This window comes from Alligator sinensis, unplaced genomic scaffold (assembly GCF_000455745.1).
Source record: "Alligator sinensis unplaced genomic scaffold, ASM45574v1 scaffold352_1, whole genome shotgun sequence".
NCBI lineage: Eukaryota > Metazoa > Chordata > Crocodylia > Alligatoridae > Alligator > Alligator sinensis.
Window position 1 is genome coordinate 977405 of NW_005842223.1, and position 24688 is coordinate 1002092.

A 24688-nucleotide genomic window follows, 5' to 3' on the forward strand; every position below is an offset into this window, starting at 1 on the left:
TGGGAGTGGGGGGCGGGAATCTGGGCCACAGGTGATTTAATTTGGCCTGTGGGTGGGTGCCCACCAATTAACTGTATCTGCCTCAGCCTGCAGCTGCACCTGCTGCGCTCGGTGGGTGGTGAGCCCCATCCGCTTCTGCCAGGACAGCGCACTGCACTGCCACCCCCATGTGGGATGACCCTAGCCTTGGTCCTGGCCAGCAAACAGCTTCTGGGTGGGACTGCTGCTGCTGCTGCCTGGGGAGCTGCTTGGCTTCCCTGGCCTCCAACAGCTCCTTCTCATGTCCATTCTACAGCATCCAAGGCAGCAGGAAGGGGAAGCTATGGCAGGTCGGGGGAAGCTGCAGTTGGGTAGGAGCATGGGGTGGGGGCCAATGGGAGCACAGTGCCCAGAGCACGGGGCCCATGACCAGCAGGGTGGGGGGACTGCGGAGCCTGGGTTGGCCCAGTTCCATTGCATGGGGCTCCCCACAGCTCATGTGCAGCTCCTGGGACTAGTGTGCCAGCAAGGGGAAGCCCTGTGCAATGGAGTTGGAGGCTTTTCCTGCACCCTGCTACCCTGTGCAGCTCCAGGGACTCCGCTGGAAGTGGCGGGGAGCCCCGTGTAGCGGAGCCAAGCTGACTCAACTTCACTGCCTGCTTCCCAGCAGAGTCCCGTGAGCTGCGCATGGCAGCAGGGAACAGGATCGGGCCTCTGGCTTCATCATGTGGCACTCCCCCCGCACAGCGTAAAGCTCTGGCTCAGTCCTGAGAGCTTCACATGAGACATGGGGGAGCCCTGCATGATGGAGCCAGTGACCTAGCTACACTCCCTGCTGCCACATGTAGCTCACAGAACTGGCCGGAGCCAGGCATCACTAGGGGGCTCTGCCTGCGCAGGCCATGATCATGCACCCCCTGCTGCTACTGCCAGCAGCAGGGGCTATGCGTCATGGAGAGGGCATGTGGGGGGGGGTCTCTTCATGTGAACCTCACCATACCTAACACACCCACCACACAGACTCCCCCAAATACCCCCTACACACAATATACAAGGTTAAGAGTTTATTCTGAAATATTATGCAATCACCTCTATATACACTATGGAAATGCACATATATCAGGCCAAAATATTTTTTGAAATAAAATTAAAATATGTTATAGTAGATGTTTGATTTTTAGTAGATGATTTTGATTTTTTTTTTCCAGTTCCAAGATGGCAACCTGCCCCCTCCCCCCTAGCTGTACTTCCGAGGGCAAGGGGAGCAACTTCAGTAGCAAAAGTCAAGGGTTAGGGGGTGGAAGTTCTGGTCCCAAGATGGCAACAAAGGGGTGGTGCACTTGTCAAGGGCCGGGGCTACAACAGCTCACCAAAACTCATTCAGTGGTTCTCCAGGTTGGTGGGTGGTGGCACTCCGTCCCTGCCCACCCCGCCTGTCATGCTTGATGGGCATTCTTGATGCAGCACTCGCTGGAGCCAGGCCCTGCTGGGAACCATGTCCCCCAAGAGCATTACAGACAGACAGACAGATACACAGATGGATGGACTCTATATGTAATATAAAATAATTTTTACCCATAATTTTTACAAATTATTTTATATATAATATAAAATAATTTTTACCCATTTTCGTATTCTTCTTCAGCAGTTAGTACATCTTGTTATTTACCAGAACCAGCTAAACAGCTGCTATAGGTAACTTGTAAGCAAAATGGTCTAGAATAGTTTTCCTGGAATTTCTTTATTCATTTCTGGAATGTTATAGTTGGTATAGCAGAACAGATCTTTAAGGCTAAATACAGACAGTCAAGAAGCCTGAGGCTAAATTGATTCAAAGTTTGCAAATTAATCTAAACTGCATAGATTGAACCTATAGGCAAGTGAACAGACATTCACTTTTGATTCTGGAAATGCAGGCACATGCTTGCAGTGGCCCAGGTCAGAAGCTTGGGGGTGCCAGAGCATGCCTTCCTGCTTCACTGGAACAAAAATCTTGGGCCAAAGCTAGCCCACCCACCCTATGGGGGGAAGGGTTGTGGGGGAGGTGCAAAGTATCCTGGGATGCTGGGGGACTGAGAATTAACTTGAATCTGGAGGGGGTCTGGAACAGAAGTTCAATAAACCAATTTAACTTAAAACAGTTAAGCCTGATACTATATCCATCCAGGTTTATTTTAAACTGGTTTCAACATTTTGAAAGTAGTTTATATGCACTGAACTTCTGTTGTGTAACAGAAATGAACCAGTTTCTGATCACTTATACCAATTTAGGTGTAATTCTGTCCCTAGCCTAAATGCTGTACATAGAAAGTGACAACTTGAAGCCTGTGTTTCTCGTGGCTTGCAACATTGCAAATTCAAACTTCTCTTTCTGGACAGAGAGGGAGCAAACAGGCATCAAGATGTCACTGGAATGAGTTATGTCTTGATGTGGCAAAAACAGGGGGAAATTGAGCTACGTGGCTCATTGAAGGGGAATACTTTATTCCACTTGTGTACAGTATATGGCAAACACTTTGAAGGATAGCATTAGAATTCAGATTGGAAAAGCATTCTGAAATCAAGAGGCTGACATTCAGTAAAGTCAAGTTGAAAGTGCTACTCTTAAGAAAGAAAAATCTAATGCCCAAACACAGAACGGGGAACACTGGTTAGGTAGCAGTGCTGTGAAAATGGTTCTACTGTTTATAGCAGACCATAAACTGAGTAAGCGGTGTAGTTCTGTTTCAAAAAAAGGAGCTGCCTTTCTGGGATGTATTAAAAGGAATATTGTATGTGAGAAACAGGAAGTATTTCCACCTACTCAGTGCTAGTGAGGCCTTGGGTAGAGTAATAGATCCAGTTTCAGGCAACATAGGAAAGATGCAGACAGTTTGGAAAGAGTTGAGAGGAGCACAATATGTCATACTAGGAAAGGTTGGAATGATCTTGTTTAATCTAGAATGTTGGGCATGATAACACTGTTTTATTTATTTGAAGACTCTTATAAAGAGGCTAGTGTTCAATTGTTCACTATAACCACTGAGGAAAGGAAAGAAATAATGGGTTTATCAGTGAGGGAAATTAAAGTTTAGATATTTGGAAAAACTTCCTAACAGTAATGCTAATTAAGCTGTGAAGTCTGTGGAATCCCTGTCACTGGAGGTTTTGAGAACAGGTTAGACAGTCAAGCTATGACCTGTGTATGTTGATCCAGCATCAGGTAAATGGGATAGACAAAGTTACCTCTTGATGTCCTTAGTAATTAAAACTTGGAAAAACATTTATATAAAATGTAACCTGTTTTAGTAACCCCTTTCTGCATTAGATACTGCCAGTGATGTGAAACATTTTCACTATAACCCATTACATTCTGAAAAAACTTTATCTGAAATTTGCAATTTTGTTTGAAAATCCTAAATTAAATAGCTTGTGGGGAATGTTAACCATTCCCAGGTTAAGCTCTTTTAGCTGTCTCCTTTGTACAGCAGGATGGATCCTTCCCAGCTAGTCCACTGTGGGACTTAGATTCTGAGTTGGAGAGACCACAGCTAGGAACTGAAGACTTCGTTTTCAGTGTATATACCGTCACTGATGCTGTCAGCGAGGTTGCTAACTAATAAAGTGGTAGCTGTGGTATGCAAAACTGAAATAAGGCCACTGAGCATCAATTGAATGGTAAAGGTGCTTGATCTGGTCTGTACTGATAACAGCCTTTCTTAAAGATGGGAGATTCTGAGTTCCACTTACAGTCCACTTAGCTATCATGTCTTGTGTCCATACCTCTTCCTTTCTGATGTGGTATGATGGATATCATGCAGGTTGTAATGTGTCATAAATCCAATATCTGTGATATTTTGTATCTAGTAGATTTATGAAGTGAAGCTGGTAGCCTTGTCTGCGAAAGGTACATCTTTTAATAGACCAATTAAATGGTTGGAATTTTTTTATTAGACCAACTGGGTTTTTTAAATATTCAGGTATTCATCACGAGTATGACAATGGTTACTTAAAAATTTCTAGAGACAGTTCTCTAAAACTTCTGTGATGTCTGCCAATTACCACTTTACAAAAAAAATTGTAAATTATAAGCTACAAGTCTTTAATGTAAAGGGACACACCTATATATGTGTGTGTGTATAATATATATAATGACACAGGTAATGAGAGAGTTCCTAAAAGAAGCCAGAGTCCCAAGTAAATTATATAAGTTAGCAAATTTTGGTATGCTAGCTTTAAACAAAGAAAATATGAAAACAACAGGAATGTCTCTAACTTTCTATAAACTGAACACATATAATTAAGGAACCTACAGCCAGTGTGCAGCAGAGCATAGTTTCTTGGGCTAGGGACAGAAATTACACACAAATTGGTATAAGTGATCGGAAACAGGTTCAAATGTATAACAGAAATTCAGTGCACATAAAACACTTTTACAATGACCAGAACTGATTTAAGATAAAACTGGATGGATGTAGTATCTGATTTAGGTTGTTGGTTTATTGAACTGCTGTCCCAGATTCAAGTTAACTCTCAGTCCCCCAGCATCCCAGGATGCTTTGCACCTCTCCTGCAAATCCCCTCCCCCCACCCTTCACAGGCTGGGTGGGTTAGCCTTGGTTCAACCTGTCTGTTCCAGCTGAGCAATGAGGCATGACCTAGTACTCCCCATGATTTCTGGCCTGGCCTACTGCAGGCATGTGGCTGCATTTCCAGAATCAAAAGTGAATGTCTGTTCACTTGCTTATTGGTTCAACGGACACAGCTTAAATTAACCTAGAAAGATTGAATCAATTCCGCCTTGGGCTTTTTGACTGTCTGTACTTAGCCCTGGTGTCTTGCATACAATTATTCTTTTCATTTGGGTTTTCCATGATCAATCCTTGTGTACAAGTCTAATGCTAATATATATATAATTTGAAAAACATGGATATAAGGCAGGGGTGGCCAAATACGGCCTGCAGGCTGGATCCAGCCCACCAGGCCATTCTATCCAGCCAGCTGGGCCCCTAAAATTTTATAAAATTTATATTTATCTGCTCCTGGCTACCTGTCAAAGATGACAGGAGATAGGGGCAGTAGGACCCAGGGAGAGCCTACAGGACTAAGTAACAAGGCCAGCCCGGCCCCCTCCACCCCACCCCCCCAACCGGAAACCTCTGCCTGCCGCATCTTTCACTGCTTCCCTACCTGCCCGCAGGCTAGTCCACCATGCACACCCTACCATACACATGCACCCCTCCTTGCACTGCCATACACACAGGCCCCAACACCCACACCCCACACACATCTCCCCACAAACCCCATACCCCACATATACACACACCAACAGCCCCCACCAAACCTATATCCACCCGTCCATGGTCCCCCTCCCCCGACAATATACAAGAGTAAGACTTCATTTTAAGCTATTGTGCAATCACCTCTATGTACACTACACAAACACATGTAAATTAGGACAAAATATTTTTTTAAATCAAATTCATGAATGTTGTAGAGGTTTGATTTTTAGAATATGATATTTTGGTTTTTGGTATTTTTCTGATTCTGAGATGACAAAACCCCTTGCTGAACAGAGTATTTCTGGGGGCAAGGGAGGGCCTTCTGGTGCCAAAGGTCAGGAGTTAGGGCGCAGGATGTCCAATCACAAGATGGCAACCAGGGGATGGGGCACCTGTCAAGGGGTGGGACTACATTGCAGCACCTTGACAGTTTGCCTAAACTTGGTAAGCGGTCCTCTGCCTGAGATTATTGCACGCCCCTGATATAAGGATATTTGGACTTTTGCTTTTTAAACAAGGCTTACATTGTACAAGGGGAAAAAAATGAAACTGTGATGCCATTATCTACCCAGAAGTATCGATACACTATTTTAAAAATTGCCATGAAGAACCAAGTTAATGTATGAATTCAGTGGATGTACTAGTGTTTTGCTGCTACAAATCTGACATTATGCACCAAAAGAAGACAATGAAAACAAGTTCCCTTTGGAAAATAAATTAAAATTTGTGCTCACAAGCACTCAGTAGATTCCTGTGGATGGATTCCACTGTGATATAGATGGAAAGTTCAGCTCTGAAATACAACAACTACAGGATTCAGCTGTGAATATGATAGCTGAAGGAATTGCTGCACAGTGATAGCATCTTGTCAGTATTAAGACAGATTTGTGAACTTTAAATCCTTGGTATGGGCTTCCTTCCTTCCTTGCTTCTAATCTGATAAACCTCCTCCTTCTCCCCCTCCCTCTCATTTTTTGACCAGAGTGATTTTGGAAGTAGGTGACAATGTTGGATTGTTCATTAGCCTCTCTCTTCTGGAGGCTTGAGGTCAATATTAAGCCTAGGGCATACATTCATTTGTAGCACTACAAAGCTTGTGTGATCCCAGCAAGTGAGCAGGTAGGCTGTCTTTGGCTGCTGCTCTGGGTCTCTGGTCCTGAATCCTGCCTCCTGGTTTCCCAGAGTGCAGAGTGCCCAGGTGAGTTTGACATCCCTGATTTTAAATATCTTATTTTGGCTGAAATGACATTTAGGATTCTAGTTAAAATGGTCATTATTTTTCCTATTGTGTCTTACAGTTAAAATAGCATTGGTAGTTCTAGCCTGTTGATTCCAGGAGACATTTCCTATTTGACTGTGTTTTTATATTCTGGGACTGGCAATGAGGTTAAACATTAAAATTGAAACTGAAAGCATGCAGTTTATAGCATTCAGCTTTATATACTCATATATATATATATAAAATGTTTTGCCAGAAATAACTTTTCATGAAAATTCTTCTTACACGGCAAGCCATACGAGGAAAGACTGAGGGATCTGGGACTCTTCAACTTGAAGAAAAGAAGGCTCAGAGCAGCTCAGAGCTGGTAGCAGCTTACCCCTACATGAGGGGAGTATATCAAGGGCTCGGTGACCAACTGTTCACCAGGCCACCTGAAGGGCCACAAAATCCTGGAAGACCGATTCAGGCTCAACATTAGGAAAAACTTCTTTACAGTCAGGGTGTCCAGACTGTGGAATAAACTCCCTCCACAGGTGGTATAATCGCCTACCCTGGACATCTTCAAGAGGAGACTAGACAGTCACCTTCCTGGGGTCATCTGACCCCAGTTATATTTCCTGCTTGGTGCAGGGGGCTGGACCCAATGATCTTCTAAGGTCCCTTCTGGCCTTACAATCTATGAATCTATTAACTGTCATGTCCTACAGAGCACCAATGCCATGGGGTTTTTTTGTACATTTTCCCCTGTAAGAAGAATTTTCATGAAAAGTATTTCTGGTTATATAGATTAGATCTATAGATATGTCTATATATAGAGAGAGAACCAGAAATACTTTTCATGAAAATTCTTCTTACAGGGGATAAAGTAAAAAAAAACCCCATGGCATTGGTGCTCTGTAGGACACCATGGCATTGGAAAGCATTGGTGCTCTGTAGGACATGACAGTTAATAGATTCATAGATCTATCTATCTATCTACACACAAACACTATTTCTCTCTCTCTCTCTCTCTCTCTCTCTCTCTGTCTCTCGGGAGAGAGAGAGGGAGATCTATATATAGAGATATAGTAAAAAAAACAAACCCCATGGCATTGGGAAGAATTCCCACTGATGCTTCTGTTCTCTCTCTGCTTTAGCTGCTTATACAGATGCTTTTTCTTGGTACAATTCCAGAGAAATGGTCATTGTCTGGATCAGGAATCCATTTTATCACCGTTCACAGTTATGTCATGTAGCATCATGCTTGTTTGTGATCTGTCTAAACATTTGCCCAAATCCATGTAAGACTTGATTCTGCTGCAGTCAGTAGAGCCTCACTAACATTTGTGTTTCTGTGTAATCTTTAATAGCCTCTAAACTGGAGTATTTACAGATATTTGTTAAAACAAAAGATGCCAGAGTCATGCACACATTGACAGTGCTAGTTAAGTCCCAAATTTGTACCTCAACATGTTCCTTTATGCAAGTGCAAAAATAGATTAAGGAAGTAGATTTCTTGTTCCACACCAACACAACAGTCACTTACTTGCAGCCTGTGCACCATGAAAATATCTAGCAGGTGTCATTTATTTTCTATCTTGTTGTCTGGGGTAGTAGAAGGGTATTGTGGTCAGTTGGCAGTATTGCTAGGGGATCCATCCAACTAAGCTAAATTACCTGAACCAGATTATCTACAGCAGTGGTTTTCAGCCTTTTCAAATCAAGGCACTCCTCCAAAATTATTCAGAATTTAGTGGTACCCCATTTCAAGCCTAATAGAGATACAATATGAATATTATAATATAAACATTACAATTATATTATTAATGTGTTATTAATATTGAGCCCTGGGGTTATAAGGGACCGAGTCCAGGGATTCCCAACCAGAAGGGACTAGGTGCTAGGCTGCACACACAGTATTTGGGAAGCACTGAGGGGATGGGAGGGTGAGCAAAAGGACATACAAGGCCTAGGAGGTGGGAGGGGCAGGCCACAAGGGTGGTGCAGTTACTGCCAATGTTTCCGTGGCCAAGTGGAACTGCATTGTGCACCTCCTGCAGAGCCAGATTGGGCAGTGCCTGTGGGAGGGGTATGTGCTCTTGCTGCAGCTTGGCCCAGTCTGACCCTGCATGGTATCTCCAGAAATGGAGGAATCTAGAATAGTGGAGTTATCCCCATGTGCCTCTGTTTTTAGGAGGCACATCAGGGCTGAACTGTAGCTGCAGCAGAAAGCCATGGAGGCATGCTGCTTCTGTTACAGCCCCTCCCAGTTTGACTTTGTGCTTCTTGCAAAGCAAAATGTTGGAGACAGTTTTATCTTGCAGCAGCGGGCCAGAGATAGATGCCAGAGCCACTAGGGAGAACTGTCTTCTCTGCCTCCCATTTTCAGTCGGATCATTAGTGCCAAACTGGGAGGAGTCTATGGGGGTGTATAGCTTTACCACTTAATGCTTGAATCATTCCTGTGAGCAAAGCCCATTTCCTCAAGCTTTGATTTCTACCCTCAGGTTTGGGCCATTATTATACATGTAGTGAAAGGAGCTTATTTAATTCTAAGGACAATTTTATTTGAAATACTTTTCTGCATGCATGTCTAGAATTTTTTTATGGATGTCTTGTGCCTCTTTGAGTGGTCATTCTCTCTCATTCCTCCCTCACCCCAGTCTTTTATTTATTGCTTAACTTGTACACTGATAGGTGTCAAGCTGATGTTTTCTTAGCTCTTGCTGCTTTCCACTTGTAAATGGAAATGTCTTGATCCTGAAGATGGAGAGTTGTGTTTGTGTGAGAAGTAATGAGCTGCCTTAATTTATCCAGCTTCTGTTCAGTTCTCCTCTTCACCACAAATGTGTGTGTACATATAAATAAATAAAGCGAAAGTCAATTATTTTCTTCTTGTAACATTACAGGATAGATATCATATTTCCATATTCTCTACTATTCCTTTTCTTTTTTCTTTTGTGTCAGGACCTTACAAGCAAGGGATGAACACGGCACTTAAAATAAATTACACATTGAACTGTGCAAAATGGTGGTGTTAAATACAGTCACTGATTTTTCTATTCTATTTGTGAGGAGTAGATCATCTGAGGTTAGCAAATGTACAGGATTTTTTTTCTAAATCATGGTTAATAAATAGATCACAGTGTTCAAATGGCTGAAGTAAGCAAGCAGGATTTCTGTCACCAGATCAGATAATTCTCTCCTTCAATTTTAGTCACATGTTCTCATTCTCACTCTCTTTAAAATATTTTTTGAGGAATCAAACACAAGAAATGCAAAGATTTTAAAACCTATTCTCAATTCCCTCAAAACCAATGGATTCTTCGCCTGACAGTTCTTGATACATTAAGCGGTGTAAAGCATTTCCAGAGTAGTATTTGCCCGTTGGGCCCTAAGGTTTTCAGATTTCATAATAAATGCTTGCAGCCCAGCCTCTTCCAGTCTGTCCTGCTCTCTTCATACTTTTCCTTGCTTCTAGTATCCCTGTCCCCCAATATGAGTAATCTGCACAGGGGATTACTGTTGAAAAGTCATGTCTATCAAGAGTAGGGGTATGTGAAATGGGCCGTATTCAATTTGGATTTGGATTCAGCCTGAATCGAGGACAGAGATTCAGTTCATTGATTCAGAACACTGTCCCCAATTCGATTCGGCCGAATCTGAATCTGAAGATTCAATGCTGATTTGGAAAATAAGTGATTCGGCCATAAACATGGCTTTAAACGGTTTTTTCTATATATCTCAAGGTACCAGCGCGGTTCATGAATGCTGAGATGCTGGGGTGGATAGAGCATCCCGCAGGAGCGCAGGGGGGGCCCCCTGCATGCTGAGTGGCCAACCTGGAAGTGCACCAGAAGTACTTCCAGTCTACTTCTGGGTCTGCTGCCGAGCATGTGGGGGGCCCTCCTGGCTTGACGATCAGCCATGGGGGCACCCCCAGACCCAGGAGGCACCAGTCACCAAGCCAGAGGGGTGTGGGGGACCCACCCCAGTGCAGTCCCTGGTGGACCTGGAAGTGGACCGGAAGCGCTTCTGGTCCAGTTCTGGGCCTGCTGCCAATCACTGGCTCCCACTTCTGTGGGACACTCCATCCACCCCAGCATCTCAGCATTCACGAGCCACCTGGTACCTTGAGGTATGTAGAAAAACGATTTAAACCTGTGTCTATATCCGAATCACCAAATCTTTCTGAATCTCTCCAAATTGATTCAAAAGGTTCTGATTCAATTCGGAGAGATTAAAAGGTGTCCTGATTCTATTCGGATTTGGAGATTTGGCCACTGAATCAGGTTGAATTTCCACCGAATTGAATTGGGAACCGAAGCTTTGCACAGCCCTAGTCGAGTATGGAAACACAATCATTCTGGGTTTGCAAAGCTAACTTATACTTTAATTTGGCTTGATGAGTTTATGGCAATTATATTGTACGTTATGGAAGTATGCAAAAGAAATTAGCTGGGTGCTGCATTTCCATACTGCCTGGATGAAGGCAACTTGGCGGTTGTTTCCTTCAGTGGGCCTCCTGTAAGCAGGTTGTTTTTTCTGCCAGCTTCTCCAAGTGGGCTTTGCTCTCTGAGGAGTTTCTTGGGCGGTCTATGCAAATAAAATGGAGTTCTTAAGCAGAACAAGCAAACAAACTCCTGTGGTCCTGTCTTGGACACTGGGGAGGTGGAAGCCAGAAGAGCCACCACTGGCTGAGCTGCTTAGAAAGGCATGGGGCAAGCCAGGGCCTCTCATCCCTTATGGTGGGGGGCTCTAATCTCTTATGGGGGGACTCTTGTCTCTTATGGGTGGGCTTACGGGGGGACTCTCGTCTCTTATGGGGGGGATCAGCCCCTGCAAGCCCCACCATATTTCAAACCCTGTGGCTCTGACCTTAATACAGCCGTGCATGCAGCAAATGGTCCAGCCCATTGCTTGTCTCTGGCTTGCAACTATTGCCTCACATGTCACTGCTATGCTGCTCTTCTCTCTGCAGTTTTTAAGCCACCAGTGAACCATTCCCATAGCAGGGATCCTGGTTTTCCCTGATTTTAAAAAAATCCTTCATTTTCAGATTTAAAAAAGTAACCCCAAATCCACATTTTTCCATGATTAAAACGAAACGTCACTAGTATATAGATATATGTATAGCGGTGTTTCATTTTAATCATGAAAAAATGTGGATCTGGAATTACCTCTTTAAATCCGAGAAAACCAGGATCCCTGCATATCAGTAGCCCCCTCACAGCTGCAGCTTAAGGAGACAGGCCTGTTACAGCCTCATTCAAAGACAGCCAAACTATCACGACTCAACAAAACTACAAAAGTATAGAGCATTTCAGGAGGTGAAGCTTTCTTATGTCTCAGTTTTAGTTGGAAACCATGAAAGATTGACCAGAACACATTGTGTTCTACATCTTTAAAGTGAAATAGAGTTTATTACTTTCTGTGTTTACATTTCTACAGCAACAGACTACACTTCACAAAAAATATGGTGCTTTTTGTAGGTACCATAGAAACATAGTATTTGCTCAATTAATAATTGAAGCATCTAAGATGTATTAGATGTGCAGGTTTTTACCGTTTAGTGTATTGAATGTCTAAAACAATTTAGTCAGATTTGTCTAATTATATTTTATCATTTAAACGGAGAAAAAACAGCAGTAGGGTCTTACATTTCTCATTAGGTCAGTCTGAATGATCAGTTAATGAAATGGCATTAAATCACTTAAGATTTTTATAATCAGTAAAGTTACAGTTACAGGAGACCCTTGCCATTCACGGGGGATACGCTCTAGAGATCTCCACGAATGGCGAAATCCACGAATACATACTGTACTGCGTCATGAATGGCGTGTGCCCCCAGCGGCTGGCAGCTGTGCTGGCAGTGGCGGCAGGAGCCCGGCGGCGGCAAGCACAGAGTTCCCACAGATGCTGCTGGCGCTGTCACAGTGTCATCACGCTGCCAGTGGGGAGAGAGCGTGGGTTGGCGCAGCACCACGAGTATTCAAAACCGTGAATGCCAAATCTGCGAATAGCGAGGGTTTCCTGTACTTCAGTGTAAAAATTTAAAATTAACTCATAGGTTCATTACTAGTAATTTGCATTATGAATTGAGTGTTGTAGCAATAACCTGATTACTATCATCCATATTCAGGACAGAATTACAAAGAAAAGTAATTGCAATTAACCTAGATTAAATTGAACATGAAAATCAATAACTCTACTAAAAAGTAATCCAGTTAGAGAGAGATGAGCAAGTATGTTAGTTGGAGGACAAAGCAGTGTGACTTAGAGGTGTGTGTGTGTGTGTGTGTGTGTGTGTGTGTGTGTGTGTGTGTAATCCATTATTTATCATCTGTGTGGTGGTACTGTTTTTGTTGATCCCCATTCATATGTAGGTATAGAAAACCTCTTCACACTTACCCTGCCCCACCTGACTCCATTCCCACTCACTTCCACTCCCCTGCCTCACACCAGGAGAAATCTCTCCCCACCACTTTCCCTCTCAAGTCCACAAAGCTCTCTCCTGCAGGAGATTTGTGGCTGTCCCCAAAAATAGATGCATTCTTCCCCTCCCCCCAACAAACACAATCTTACATCAGAAGAATCAAAATGAGTACATAACAGAAATACCTTCTGTTCTGGCTTCCATTCCTGCCAAAGGCCAACAAAGGGTGCCCTTAAGTTCACTTACAGCAGCTCCTGTTCAGGGAGGTCTGCTGGCACCGTGCAAGATGACCAAACCTTTCTACCTTACCTTGGCAGCCTGTTGGTGACAGGACTCTTAAGTAGGAATTTTAAGCCATATCAAAATTGTATGGCTCAGTCATGGGTTCCCCATTTCATTTGATCAGTTCATTTAACTTATCCATACCTCATTTTCTCCATCTGTCCAATATTTTGAGTACATTTAGATGTACAGTGAAAGGTGTAGCATATATGCAAAAGGAATATCCAGATAAAGGACAAAACCCTATTTAGTAGTATTGTCAATACACAATGTATTAGCCTGCCAAATGCTAAATAACTATATTGCCCATTCCCTCATTTACTTTTTCTTATTGTATTCTTGTTTCCTCTTGTTGTGTTCTCATTTTATTTTAGGGCCTCACTCTGGAAACAGTCTTTAAAAGTAGGCCCATTACATCCAGTGACATAAGATATGTAAATGTTTCATTGGCAAGAGCTTGCCTTTCTCTAAATGATCAATAAAACTGTACCTGTGTGGCAGAATATAAATAATAGTTTATCATCTTTATCAGAGGTGTAAATGGATGCAGTTCTGATTCTTAATTCGTATGATACAGAAATGTAGTGATAATTTTACTCTTTTTGAGTTATCCTTTAGTCCTTTTTTACAAGCCTTTTTTTCCCTTAACCCCTGTAATGTTCTTAACACATACTTCTCTACCACTTGCAAAAAAAAAAAAGGAAGAGGGGCAGTCTCCAAGGTCATTTTTAATTATTTGTTTTGATCAACTGACAGAGGATATTTAAAGAGTGTGGTCGTCTTCATACTTTGAGAGACTGTGATCCTGCCTCAGTCAAGTCAAGTAGGCCATAACTGGTAGCGATCTGCCAGAGCTCCCTTGACTTTCATGATACTAGTTACTAGAGTTTGGAGGTCAGTATTACCATACTCTTTTGTGTTGCATCAAGCACCATGAAAAATATGGTTTTATGTGACCAAAAGCAGAGATAAGTTAATTTCATTCTGAATATAGACAGTTGGAAGCCAAAAGATTAGCTTAATAGTAGATGGAATATAGACCCAAGAGCTTCATCCTCCTTCCTAGAATGATTATTGTACTGTTTCTCTCTTTGCAGCTTCATATATAAACATTAAGGCCCCCTTCTGCATCCTGCATGTTGCTACTTTCATTACTTAATAAAGGTAGAATTCTGGACATGGCAGGATTTATTTTTGCAATATATTAATGCTGTATTTTGTTCCAGCAGTTTCTGGAAGGGATGATAAACTGCTAGGAGGAGTAAGCTTATACATTAGTGGAAAAAAAACTTTGCCAATAAATCAAAGAATATGTAACTGAGACACAAAGATAAATATGTTTATAGTTGGTAACCATGGATGGTGGCTAAAATACAGTTATTTTTCACTGTCTCCAACAATGTTGGAAGACATTTTGTCAATGGGAGGTAGAATCCTTTTTAAAACTGTTGTGTGCTGTCTGCTTCAAGTACCATGAGTAACTCAATGCTTTGTGTGGGGTTTTATTACTTGGCAAGAATCACTATGACTAAATCTCAAAAGACTGCTTTTTAAAATTACATTTATTTATATATTATATTTCTTGTTTGCCAGGAGAATAATCAAACCATGTATGGTCTGTATTTGTAAAATGCATCTAAGCAGTTTGCTAAACATTACTGGAAGACTGTTTAGCTGTAAATAAATTCACTTACTTGTCAGAACTTGGAGTTCTCATGTTAATCATGACAAGTATGTGCAGGAAGGAACTGACCCAGTCTCTGCTTATAGTCCTGCCCTTCAATCCCAATAACATCTGTACTGGATTTTCTTCCTTTTTATATAATAAGGTCTGTTGATGTTTTCTTAATATTTAATATAGTGTGACAGGTTACTCTGAAAGTACAAGCTAAATATATTTTAAGAGTAAGCAAGCCTGGGAAATATGTAATGTAACTATTCAGTTTTTGCTAATGATACTTTATCTGGAGATTACAAACTGTTCACTTAAAAATCAAGGTAACATATTAATTCAGTGAAAATTCTACTCTCTTTTGAATTTCTTAGAATGTTACATAATTTTTCATTTAAGGAAAAGAGATAATTTAACTCTTTTATCATTAGTTTATACAAAGGCCAGTGCCAGATGAGATGTTAAAACACATGAACAGACCCAAATTAATAAATAATCTTACTTATATGAAGAAGAAATATAATTTTATTTAATTTTTATAACCAGACTTATTGTAAACTAAATATAGTTGATTGTAAGTCCTTACTTTGGAACTGCGATCACCGTCTAGCTATGTGAGAGAAAACCAAAGGATCATGTTTTGATTGTGAGATAATGGAATTGTATTTGTAGCACAGGACAACATCTACCTCATAACCAGAACTCTCTGAATTAGGTCATGCACACTTCATCAAACAGCAGACTAAATTTTCTACCTAAAGTGATTTACTACTTATATAATTTTAAGTGTTTTGTTTTATCAAGGTAAAAAGGACTGTTTCTAATCAACCTCTATAGTATCTACAACTTTCTGGTTCATGGAAATTTTTAGTTATCAGGCCAAAACTGAATTCCGTGCTTAGTAGAGATTTGGGATTTAGCATTTGTGAAATCTCACCTTGAGATGCCTACATATGACCTTATGAGCTTACCCTCCAGTTCTTACTGAGTATGTTGAACACTGTGTTAAAGTAGAACAAGCCAAGTCCTTAGCTACTGTACGTCAGGGTGGATCTAATGATTTGCTGGAGCTGTGCTGATTTACAGCAGCTGATGATCTAGTCTGTTGCATTCAACATACTGGCCGGGCTATAGGAAAGTATAACTAATGTTTGTCATAGGATAGTCATACACTAATGCTGTAGGAGAACTGGATTACTTTAAATCTGTGGGTTTGGGTCTAATCTGAGGCATGCAAAAATATTTTCATATTCTTCCTGACAAATATGCTCCAACACCAAAGATTCGTCATTACCCAATTCTACTGCTTAGCTTTAGTATTGCCTGTTGCAAATAAAATTGAAATAAATATGAAATGTAAATCAAACATGTTAAAAGCATCATATATGGTATTTTAATCAGTTTTTCTCTGGCGGGCACTTTTATGTATGAGACAAGCACATTTGTCCAGTTTTCTACCTATCAAGTGATTTTACGGTTTTACCAAGGAAAATTCAATGATTGAGTGTGGTGTTTGTCAAAAAATTCACTTGAACTTTTCTGGGGTTATTTGATTAGCTGTAGTTTTGCACAGTGCCTTCAGCTAGCAGTTAATGTTTATTTTACATGGATTTCTACTTGCATGCCCATGGATTCCTACTTGAATGCCCAAACTTAATGTTTAAAATCCTTCTTCTCTCCCTCAGTGTTTGATTGTTGGAGGTGGCCCATGTGGTTTGAGGACTGCCATAGAACTTGCCTTCCTGGGAGCCAAAGTTGTAGTTGTGGAGAAGAGGGACACTTTTTCAAGAAACAATGTTCTGCATCTGTGGCCTTATACAATCCATGACCTCCGGGGTCTAGGAGCAAAAAAATTTTATGGAAAATTTTGTGCAGGCTCTATTGATCATATCAGTAAGTATGAATGATTACATAAAATACACAGTTCTATTAGGCACTTTCTCTCAAGAAGGCATGCTTTGGGAAGATCATCAGATTTCCTAGACTCACGAGTTGAAAATTCACCTGTCCTGAATGTACATAAAACAAAAATAAAACACATTCAAGCACTTCTGGTTTGGCAAAATGCCAATATCTGTCTTGAACATTAATGAAAACTTTGAGTTGACTTTTCATTCCTGTTCAAGATCAATATAGGAGGATTTTATTGCCTTTTTGAGTGTCTTCTAAAAATCATAGAATTTTATACAGTTGTGTGATTGCTTTTGTTGCTTAGTCTACCAAGTTCAATGCATGCAGGTATCTTATGTGACAGGAAAAGGTTATGGGTCATATCCTATTCCACCTGTTAAGCACCTAAATGTGATCCTATTCTGCCCTGCTCAAGTCTCTGAAAAACAATTAACACTCTTACTTTTGCCATATGCCATTATCTTAGTCTTAAGACTAACTCACAAAAAGTGGCACATAGGAGAAGGACCCCACCCAATTTTCCCCACAAAGACTTGAGCAAGGTGAAATAGGATCACATTTTAGATGCCTAAGTCCACTTAAGTGCCTAATAGGTGGAATAGGATCTGGCCCATGCATTCCAAAAAAGACAAGCAAACAAGGAAGGATCAAGGAGACAAAGCATAGTAAATCAAAAATATTATGGAAACCCAATATACTTCCAAACTCTTTTATTGTAGTAGGGTTGTAGGTACCACCAGTAGCTACAGAGGCTCAAATTACACTCAGTTCCATGCAGAGAGTAATAGGAAGCTGCTTGAATCAAATGCAGAAGGGACATGATCCAGACATGAAAGGGCAGTGGGCTTATGGGAAGGACTGGGCAAAGAGAATGGAACTAGGTTGAGAAGCCTGAGTAATGAATAGAATGCTGGGACTAGCTAGGTAAGAAGAGTGGGACGGGGATAGCGCCGTAGGAGGTGGGAGAAACAAGAATGGGAGAAGATGAAAGATGGTATGGGGCCAAAAGAGGTCAGGTTTTGAGAGAGTAGGTAGGACAGTCCATGCCCCCTTGCTCACACTTTCTCCTTAGGGTTTGAGGTTAAACCAAAGCATCATGTGTGTCTCTCTTCCTCTGCTGTCAGCCAATACCAGTGACATGCAATTGCAATATGTCTCATCCTTATCTAGTCCCAGTCAACATAAAGGATTATAAACTATTAGTGTTATCATTTGCTCTGTCTGTGGCAGAGGCATATTTAGGAGATTTGAAGATTTCAATCTGGCTGATATGTGCACATCTGTGTGATGCCAAATGATGGAACTTCTGCTTTTTCGGTTACCATATTTACTTGCATACCACACGCATCTCCCTCTCCCACTCCAAATTAGCCATCCAATATTGGGCGCATGTTTTAAGGTAGAAAATTGATTTTCATGCTTGAATGGAGACATAGGGATGCTGGAATGGCTTCTGGGGGCTCTGCCTCTCTTCCCAGTTGCATGCAGGAGTCCTTCTCAGCGTAGCTTCCCTTGTCCTTCCTAACAGTGTAACTGTCAGAGTCCTGCATGTGGCCAATGTTCAGCCATGGTGAGACCCTACTGGGATAGGCAAGATACTAGAAAAATCTTGTTCTCTTTATTCTGCCTTCCCAAAACAATGCATCTTCTATGAGGGCAGGTAGTACACAAGAAAATGTCAGTTTTCTGCACACAATTTTTTTTTAGGTTTTTAAAAAAAAGCTATTTTAAAAGAAAGTTATTACACTTAGGAATTCAAGCAGACAAGAATGAGGAAATCTCAGGAATAACTTCAACTTTGTTCAAGTCCTTCTGTATATGTATTATATCATCTTTGATTATATGATCACATACTACATGTTCTACTACACCTCTGATCTGCTACTCAGTATTTTGTTCAACGCACAACAGACTATCTGATTTACTGCATACTATTCAAACCTTACTGTGAGAACAGAACTGTTAATTGCTTCATGTACCTCTGGTATGAATGGATTACATTTATTTATTTTCACAATGCTCGCTTAAGATGCACGGATACTATTTCCATTGAGGGGAGGGGAACTGAATACAGAGAGCAAGACCAGAAATATCTGTTAATTATATGTGACCAGTTTGGGCTGCCTAGGACCTTTTTATATGTTAAACCATGGATCTCATAGTTGTTAGTTACAATAAGATTGATCAGCAGATTGTATTCTAGGGTCTCCCTTCATGTACGAAAAAACCCTAGAAAAACATTATTAACCACTTATGAAAATTGTGGCTTGTTGTGCATTTAACAACTCTGTACAGAGGAGGAAATACCTATTTTCCCAGGAAATGCCCCAACCTGGAGGCCATCTATTCTCTTGCATTCACTACACACCTTCCAACAAATCAGCAGAGAATAAATAACAGATGACTTACTGTGTAAGCCTAATTAATCTCCAGAATGGGTATGACCTGTCTGAATAAGGCATGGTGCTCTGTGGAAAAGGTACTATAAAATGTGAAAGTATAGTGCATATGTGCAAAGAGACTGATTTAAGAGTGTGCAAGCAACCTTTTGTTTTGGCATATTCTTTTTTGAGTGGTTGGGTTTTCAAACTGAAAGTCTGTTAATGTAGATTTTGAGTATAATATATTGAGGTAGGGAGGCCTTACTTTGTTCCAGTCACTGAGACTGAAGAAGGTTAACCAAATCTTCCAGATGCGAAAAAACTCTGAAAACATGTTGTGTTATGGCTTGGTTCATGGCACAACATGCATTTCTGATCTGTAATGGAGGCCTGTAAGGGCTACTTAAGTTCAGTTTAATAATAATGAAAAAAATGCTGTTACATCTTCCAGAGTGATGTCTGTCTATTATTATTTGCAGGTATTTGGCAGCTTCAGCTTATCCTGTTCAAAGTAGCACTTATGCTGGGGGTTGAAATCCATGTAAATTTAGAGTTTGTGAAAGTTCTGGAACCTCCTGAAGATCAAGAAAACCAAAGTATGAGAGTCTTTTTATAATTTGAAATAAGTTATTTTAGAAGCAAATACACGTATCTCGCTGAAGAACTTGTATTGTATGAAATAACTGTGTTATCAGGGGAATTGTGTGAAATAATTTCTTAGGCCATCCAAGGGACTTTTTTTTGTCCTGCATATGAAAGCCAGATACAGTATATCAGAATAATAAGCGTGATAAAAGTCACTATGTCAATACACTGGTATTTAAAAAAAAAACACAAAACATTCCGGCCAGAAAAGTAATATTTCCTCTTGTGCCTGCTGGTCTATGTTCTGAGGTTTTGTAGAGAGTCAGATATATTTATTTTATAAAAACAAATATTATATTGTTTGCATTATTGTAAGTGAAGTGTCTTTCTTGAGAAATGCAGTTTTTTGGCTAGATTGGATTTTGCTCTTCTTTGTGGTAGCTTAATGTGAATGTGCTCAGTTTAATTTAATTTAAAAGGATAAAAAGTTACCAGGGCCAATCGTGCAAATACTTATATTTGATATGTCCTGCTGGGTTTATAGTGCAGCTACTCGTGTCAGGTACAAAAGGATTTTTGCTAAGTGTTTGTAGGGCTGGTCCCAGAGCCACTTCAGTGCTTTAATTCACCCAAATATAGGGGGTTCCTTTTTTGCAACTGAGAACTGCACACAGCTTTGACTTCAGCCAAAGTTGCATCTACCCATGTAAGGGCAGAATTTCTCCCAGCTTGAGAGCAAAATAGACTATTTAGTGTAATTGCCTTCTTTCACAATCTAAAAATGCTGCTTCTGCCATTCAGTGGCTGAATAAATGTTGTCGCCTTTTTGTTTCTTTTAGAGATAGGTTGGCGCGCTGAATTTCTTCCAGTGGATCATCCTCTGTCAGAATTTGAATTTGATGTTATTATTGGGGCAGATGGCCGCAGGAACACATTAGAAGGTAGGTGAAAATATATTGTTGGGACTGTGGTGGGGGTGATGTAACCATGATGGACCAAAAATGAGGGGCAAGGATTTTTGTGGGTAATATCCTTTATTGGACCATCTAAATAATTGGGAAGGACTCTGCTAAGCTTTCAGGTATGGCTTTACCCCGAGGAAGGTAGGGTGGTACTCAAAAGTTTGTCTATGTCCCCACCCAACTATGTGGTTTGTCCCATAAGATAATCGCCCACAAAAATTCTTGTATCCCGCATTCTTAAGATTAACAATTGCCTTAAAGTACAATTGGGAACCTAAGAGGTAAGAAAAGGTGGAACCAACAGATTAACCCTCAGTTCAATAAAAATCTGTGTCTGTGATGATGGAAATTGATTTTATGGGATGTTCCCTGCCTTTATTATAGTATTTCCAGATGTGGTCCATTAAATACAATGCTTAACTTCATTCCTGATTCTGCAGGCTGCCTGTATCATGCATTTTAGCTGTCTTGATGAGCTACTGTTGTAGCATATGTTAAATAACATGCTAGTTTAATTTGAGGGCAAATGACAAAAGCATGTCAGGAACTGCACATTTTTCATGTAATTGTGTCATAAATCAACTCTCTGTACTTGAAATAATGACCGTACAGTAGCTGCCAGGTATTTAATAAACACATCAGAGCAGTTGCTCTCAGATGGTGGTGATGTCATTTCAGTAGTAGTCATTTTGGTAACAGAACCAAAAAAGCAATAAAGAGCTGGAAGGGGAGGTAGATCTTGTTGCATCTACTACAGTCATCAAGCAGAATTCCACTCCACTGAGTTGCCTTTAAGTGAGACATTAGCTAACCAGCTCTTACATTACATGAACAAACCTGTTGTTTAATTATATATTTTCCTTATAGTGATAATTATGCTCACATCAGTTTCAGTGCACGAAGCCCCTGATTTCTATTTTTATTGGTCTCACGTTTTGTACTGCTTTTTTTTCCATTTTTGTAAAAATCAGTATATTTATGGGTATTTTCCTGTAACGCTCTATAAGAAAATTAGCCACTTATTTATCCCAATATAAAGTCTATTGAAGTTAAAATAAAATCTCCAGAAGTATACATTGTTGCAGATTACAGACACTAGCAACAAGCTTGACAAATGGCTTTAGGAAAATCTTTAGCTACTTGAGGGGAATATCTTGTTAGACTAAGGGCATTAGTATAAAACCAAATAATGCTTGCACATTATACCTGTTGAAAAGAAAGGGTAAGATGGAAACTACAAGTAAACTTGTACCCATAGAAAGTGCCAAGAAACAAAGAAATTTACCATAGGGTAGCGTTTTCTGACTGCAAGATACTCTACCTCAACTAAAAGTCATAAATTCTGCAGATTTTTGACTTAAAGCATTTTGCAAGGCCCATGTCCTTCAAACATGCATATGCTCAAGTTGACCTATAAGAATATTCCTATCAATATCAATGGGGATACTTAGGTATCCCAGCATATATGTTAGCTGGATCTGAGTCTAAGGTTGCATAATTTAGCATGGCTGTACACCTGGCAGCCCACCAGTTGCAGGTGCCCCGCAAGGGGTTAACCCCCCCCCCCTTTGCTCTTCCACTGCTGTTGCTATAGTCCCTGGGCTCCCCACTCCCTCCTCCAGCTTCCACCACTTACCCCATCAATGTGGCTTGCAGGTCTGAGGCGGCCTGTGGTTGAGTACTTTGGGGAACTGGAGACCCTGAGTGGCATTTGTGTCACTGCAATGCAGAGGGAGTCTCTTGCTATGTGGCAGGGATTGGTATCCTAGCAGAACTACACTGTATATCACATCCACACATGCAGGTGGCCTGCGAGGAGCTGTAGGTCCGTGCATCAGGCCACGGGGTGCATTGGGGGTTCATGTAGGATGTCAGGGCCTGTGTAAGGCAGTGGTGCTGGGAGGAAGGGATTTTGCACTGCATTGGAGAACCACATGGTGCAAAGTTGGGGAGGGGCGATTGTGCAGCAAATTGAGGGTCATGTGGTATGCTGGTGGGGAGGGGGACTCGCATGGTGTGGCATGTGACTCACACAACAGGCAACCCAGGGGTGTGTGGCCTGCATGCCTGTGGTCCCCAGCCACTTGGAAGTTGGACAGCCCTGATTTAGACTATTGAGTAAATCAGTTGCATATTGTTGAGTATAAATGACTGAAACGTTGGGCATTTTACATATGCTCCAGGGGTGGGGGAGGACAGAACTGCTCTAATTAAAGTGCCTGGAGCTTCTTGTGTATCAGCGCCCCCACACTAAAATGGCGTCAGGGAAACTTTAACTAGAGCTCATTTAACAAGCTTTAGATAAAAATGCCCCCACCATCATTTTGAAGAATGGGGACACTAATACACATGAGATGCAGAGCCTGGCTGGAGCGCAGTAATTACTATGCTCCAGCATGTCTCGGCCGGCCGGAGCTGACTCGAGGTGATATACAAATTGCTCGGTCGTTTGGGCGGGCTGGTGAATGGAGAGGCAGACAAAGCGTATTGGTTGCAAAAACTTTACTTACGCTGCTAGTAGCTGCGACGCAGGTGGTCCGGTCGCTTAAACAACTCCACGAGTTGCTCCAGCTGGCAAGGCTCAGGCCAGGTAATCCGTCCACAAATTAAGCCGGCAGGGAAAGTGTACGTCGAAGGATTGCACTCGGCGACAGGGAGAAGAATCGATAGGCGATCAGGCTATCGATCAGCTCAGCCGCAAGTCAGATATCTTTAGAGGCACTCTGCAGCGTGCTCAAAGTTCTCCGACTTGGGCGGAAGTCGCACAAAATTTTATATGGCCAGCAAGCCAATTACTAGCCGCCACGTAGGAATAATTTAGAACTGGCCAATAGCGGGACACAAATTTGCATGCGAATGGCGGGAACTCTCTTGCACTGGGGTTTTCTGTTGCAGCAGAAAACTTTTGCTGTGCAAGAGACTCTCATGTGGCAGGAAAATTCCATCGTGCCGAGGCACTGAAATCATTGGGTTGTGACACAGCAGACTTGATTAATCGAGTCTGCTCCAATGCGCTGGAATTACAGTGCATTGGAGCAGCCTCCTGGCTCATGTGCAGGCATCCTCAGTTAGCTTTTACAAATGCTTCTCTCAGTTTTGAGCCAGATTATTTTAAGTCTTTTTCTAATCATCATATTTGCTTTGACTCCTTTCCCTGGAGAAATAACTAACATCCATAAGTGGTAAAGCCTTGCCCATAAAATGCCAACCTGTTAGCAAACTGTACATATCTTCAGTACTATGTAATCCCCTTGATTGGCAGATTTTTTTAAGAATAAGAATATACTGGTTTAATGGGATTTTGCTAATAAGGAGTCTGCTTCCCATGTGTTGGGGATGGAATTTGGTCAGGAAGGAAAGAGAGCTGCCATGTAGGTCTTTATCTTCAGCTCATGTGCTGAAATTTTGCAATGTTTTTAATTATTTTCCTTGGTCTTCAGGTTTTAGAAGAAAGGAGTTCCGTGGAAAACTGGCTATAGCTATCACTGCAAATTTTATAAACAGAAACACCACTGCAGAAGCCAAGGTAGAGGAAATTAGTGGTGTTGCTTTCATCTTCAATCAAAAATTCTTCCAGGATCTTAAAGAGGAGACGGGTGGGTCCTTCCTTCCCCTAGTTACCGCCCCCCCCCCCCCCCCCCCTCCCCCCACGCTACATGCCACTTCCCTGTGTCGCCATGCACTACCAAATGAAATATACAATTGAGAAACATTTTTTGTAGGGCTATTCTTTTGACACCAAAACATCAATTAAAATAATTGAGTAAAATATGGTGATGAAATTCTGCTGATTTCAAAGCCTTGGGGAGGGAGGCATCTATTTTTGATACAGTGGGATATTTTTAACATGAATGTTGCCACAGCATGTCTCTTCTAGTGTTTGCATTCTTCTCAACTGTAAAAATATGTTTGAAACCAATGATAACTTTTTGAGGGAGAACAGTTTCGGTGCCCGGAGATTTCCGTGAAATAGGATACAGTTCGTTTTGAATGTATTGGATTAGATGTTTTCATGAAA

At 41.4% G+C, this 24688-nt stretch overlaps 1 protein-coding gene across 33 annotated transcripts in view; it reads left to right on the top strand.

The window, feature by feature from the left end:
• MICAL2 (microtubule associated monooxygenase, calponin and LIM domain containing 2) overlaps window positions 1–24688 on the top strand; it is a 210124-nt gene that overhangs the window by 45583 nt on the left and 139853 nt on the right. For all 33 annotated transcript variants that reach the window (XM_025208170.1, XM_025208169.1, XM_025208175.1 and 30 more), the window contains exons 3-6: window positions 16517–16724; window positions 19603–19719; window positions 20548–20649; window positions 24111–24266. In XM_025208170.1, coding sequence (XP_025063955.1) covers window positions 16517–16724; window positions 19603–19719; window positions 20548–20649; window positions 24111–24266 — 583 coding nt within the window. The remainder of the gene's footprint in view (window positions 1–16516; window positions 16725–19602; window positions 19720–20547; window positions 20650–24110; window positions 24267–24688) is intronic.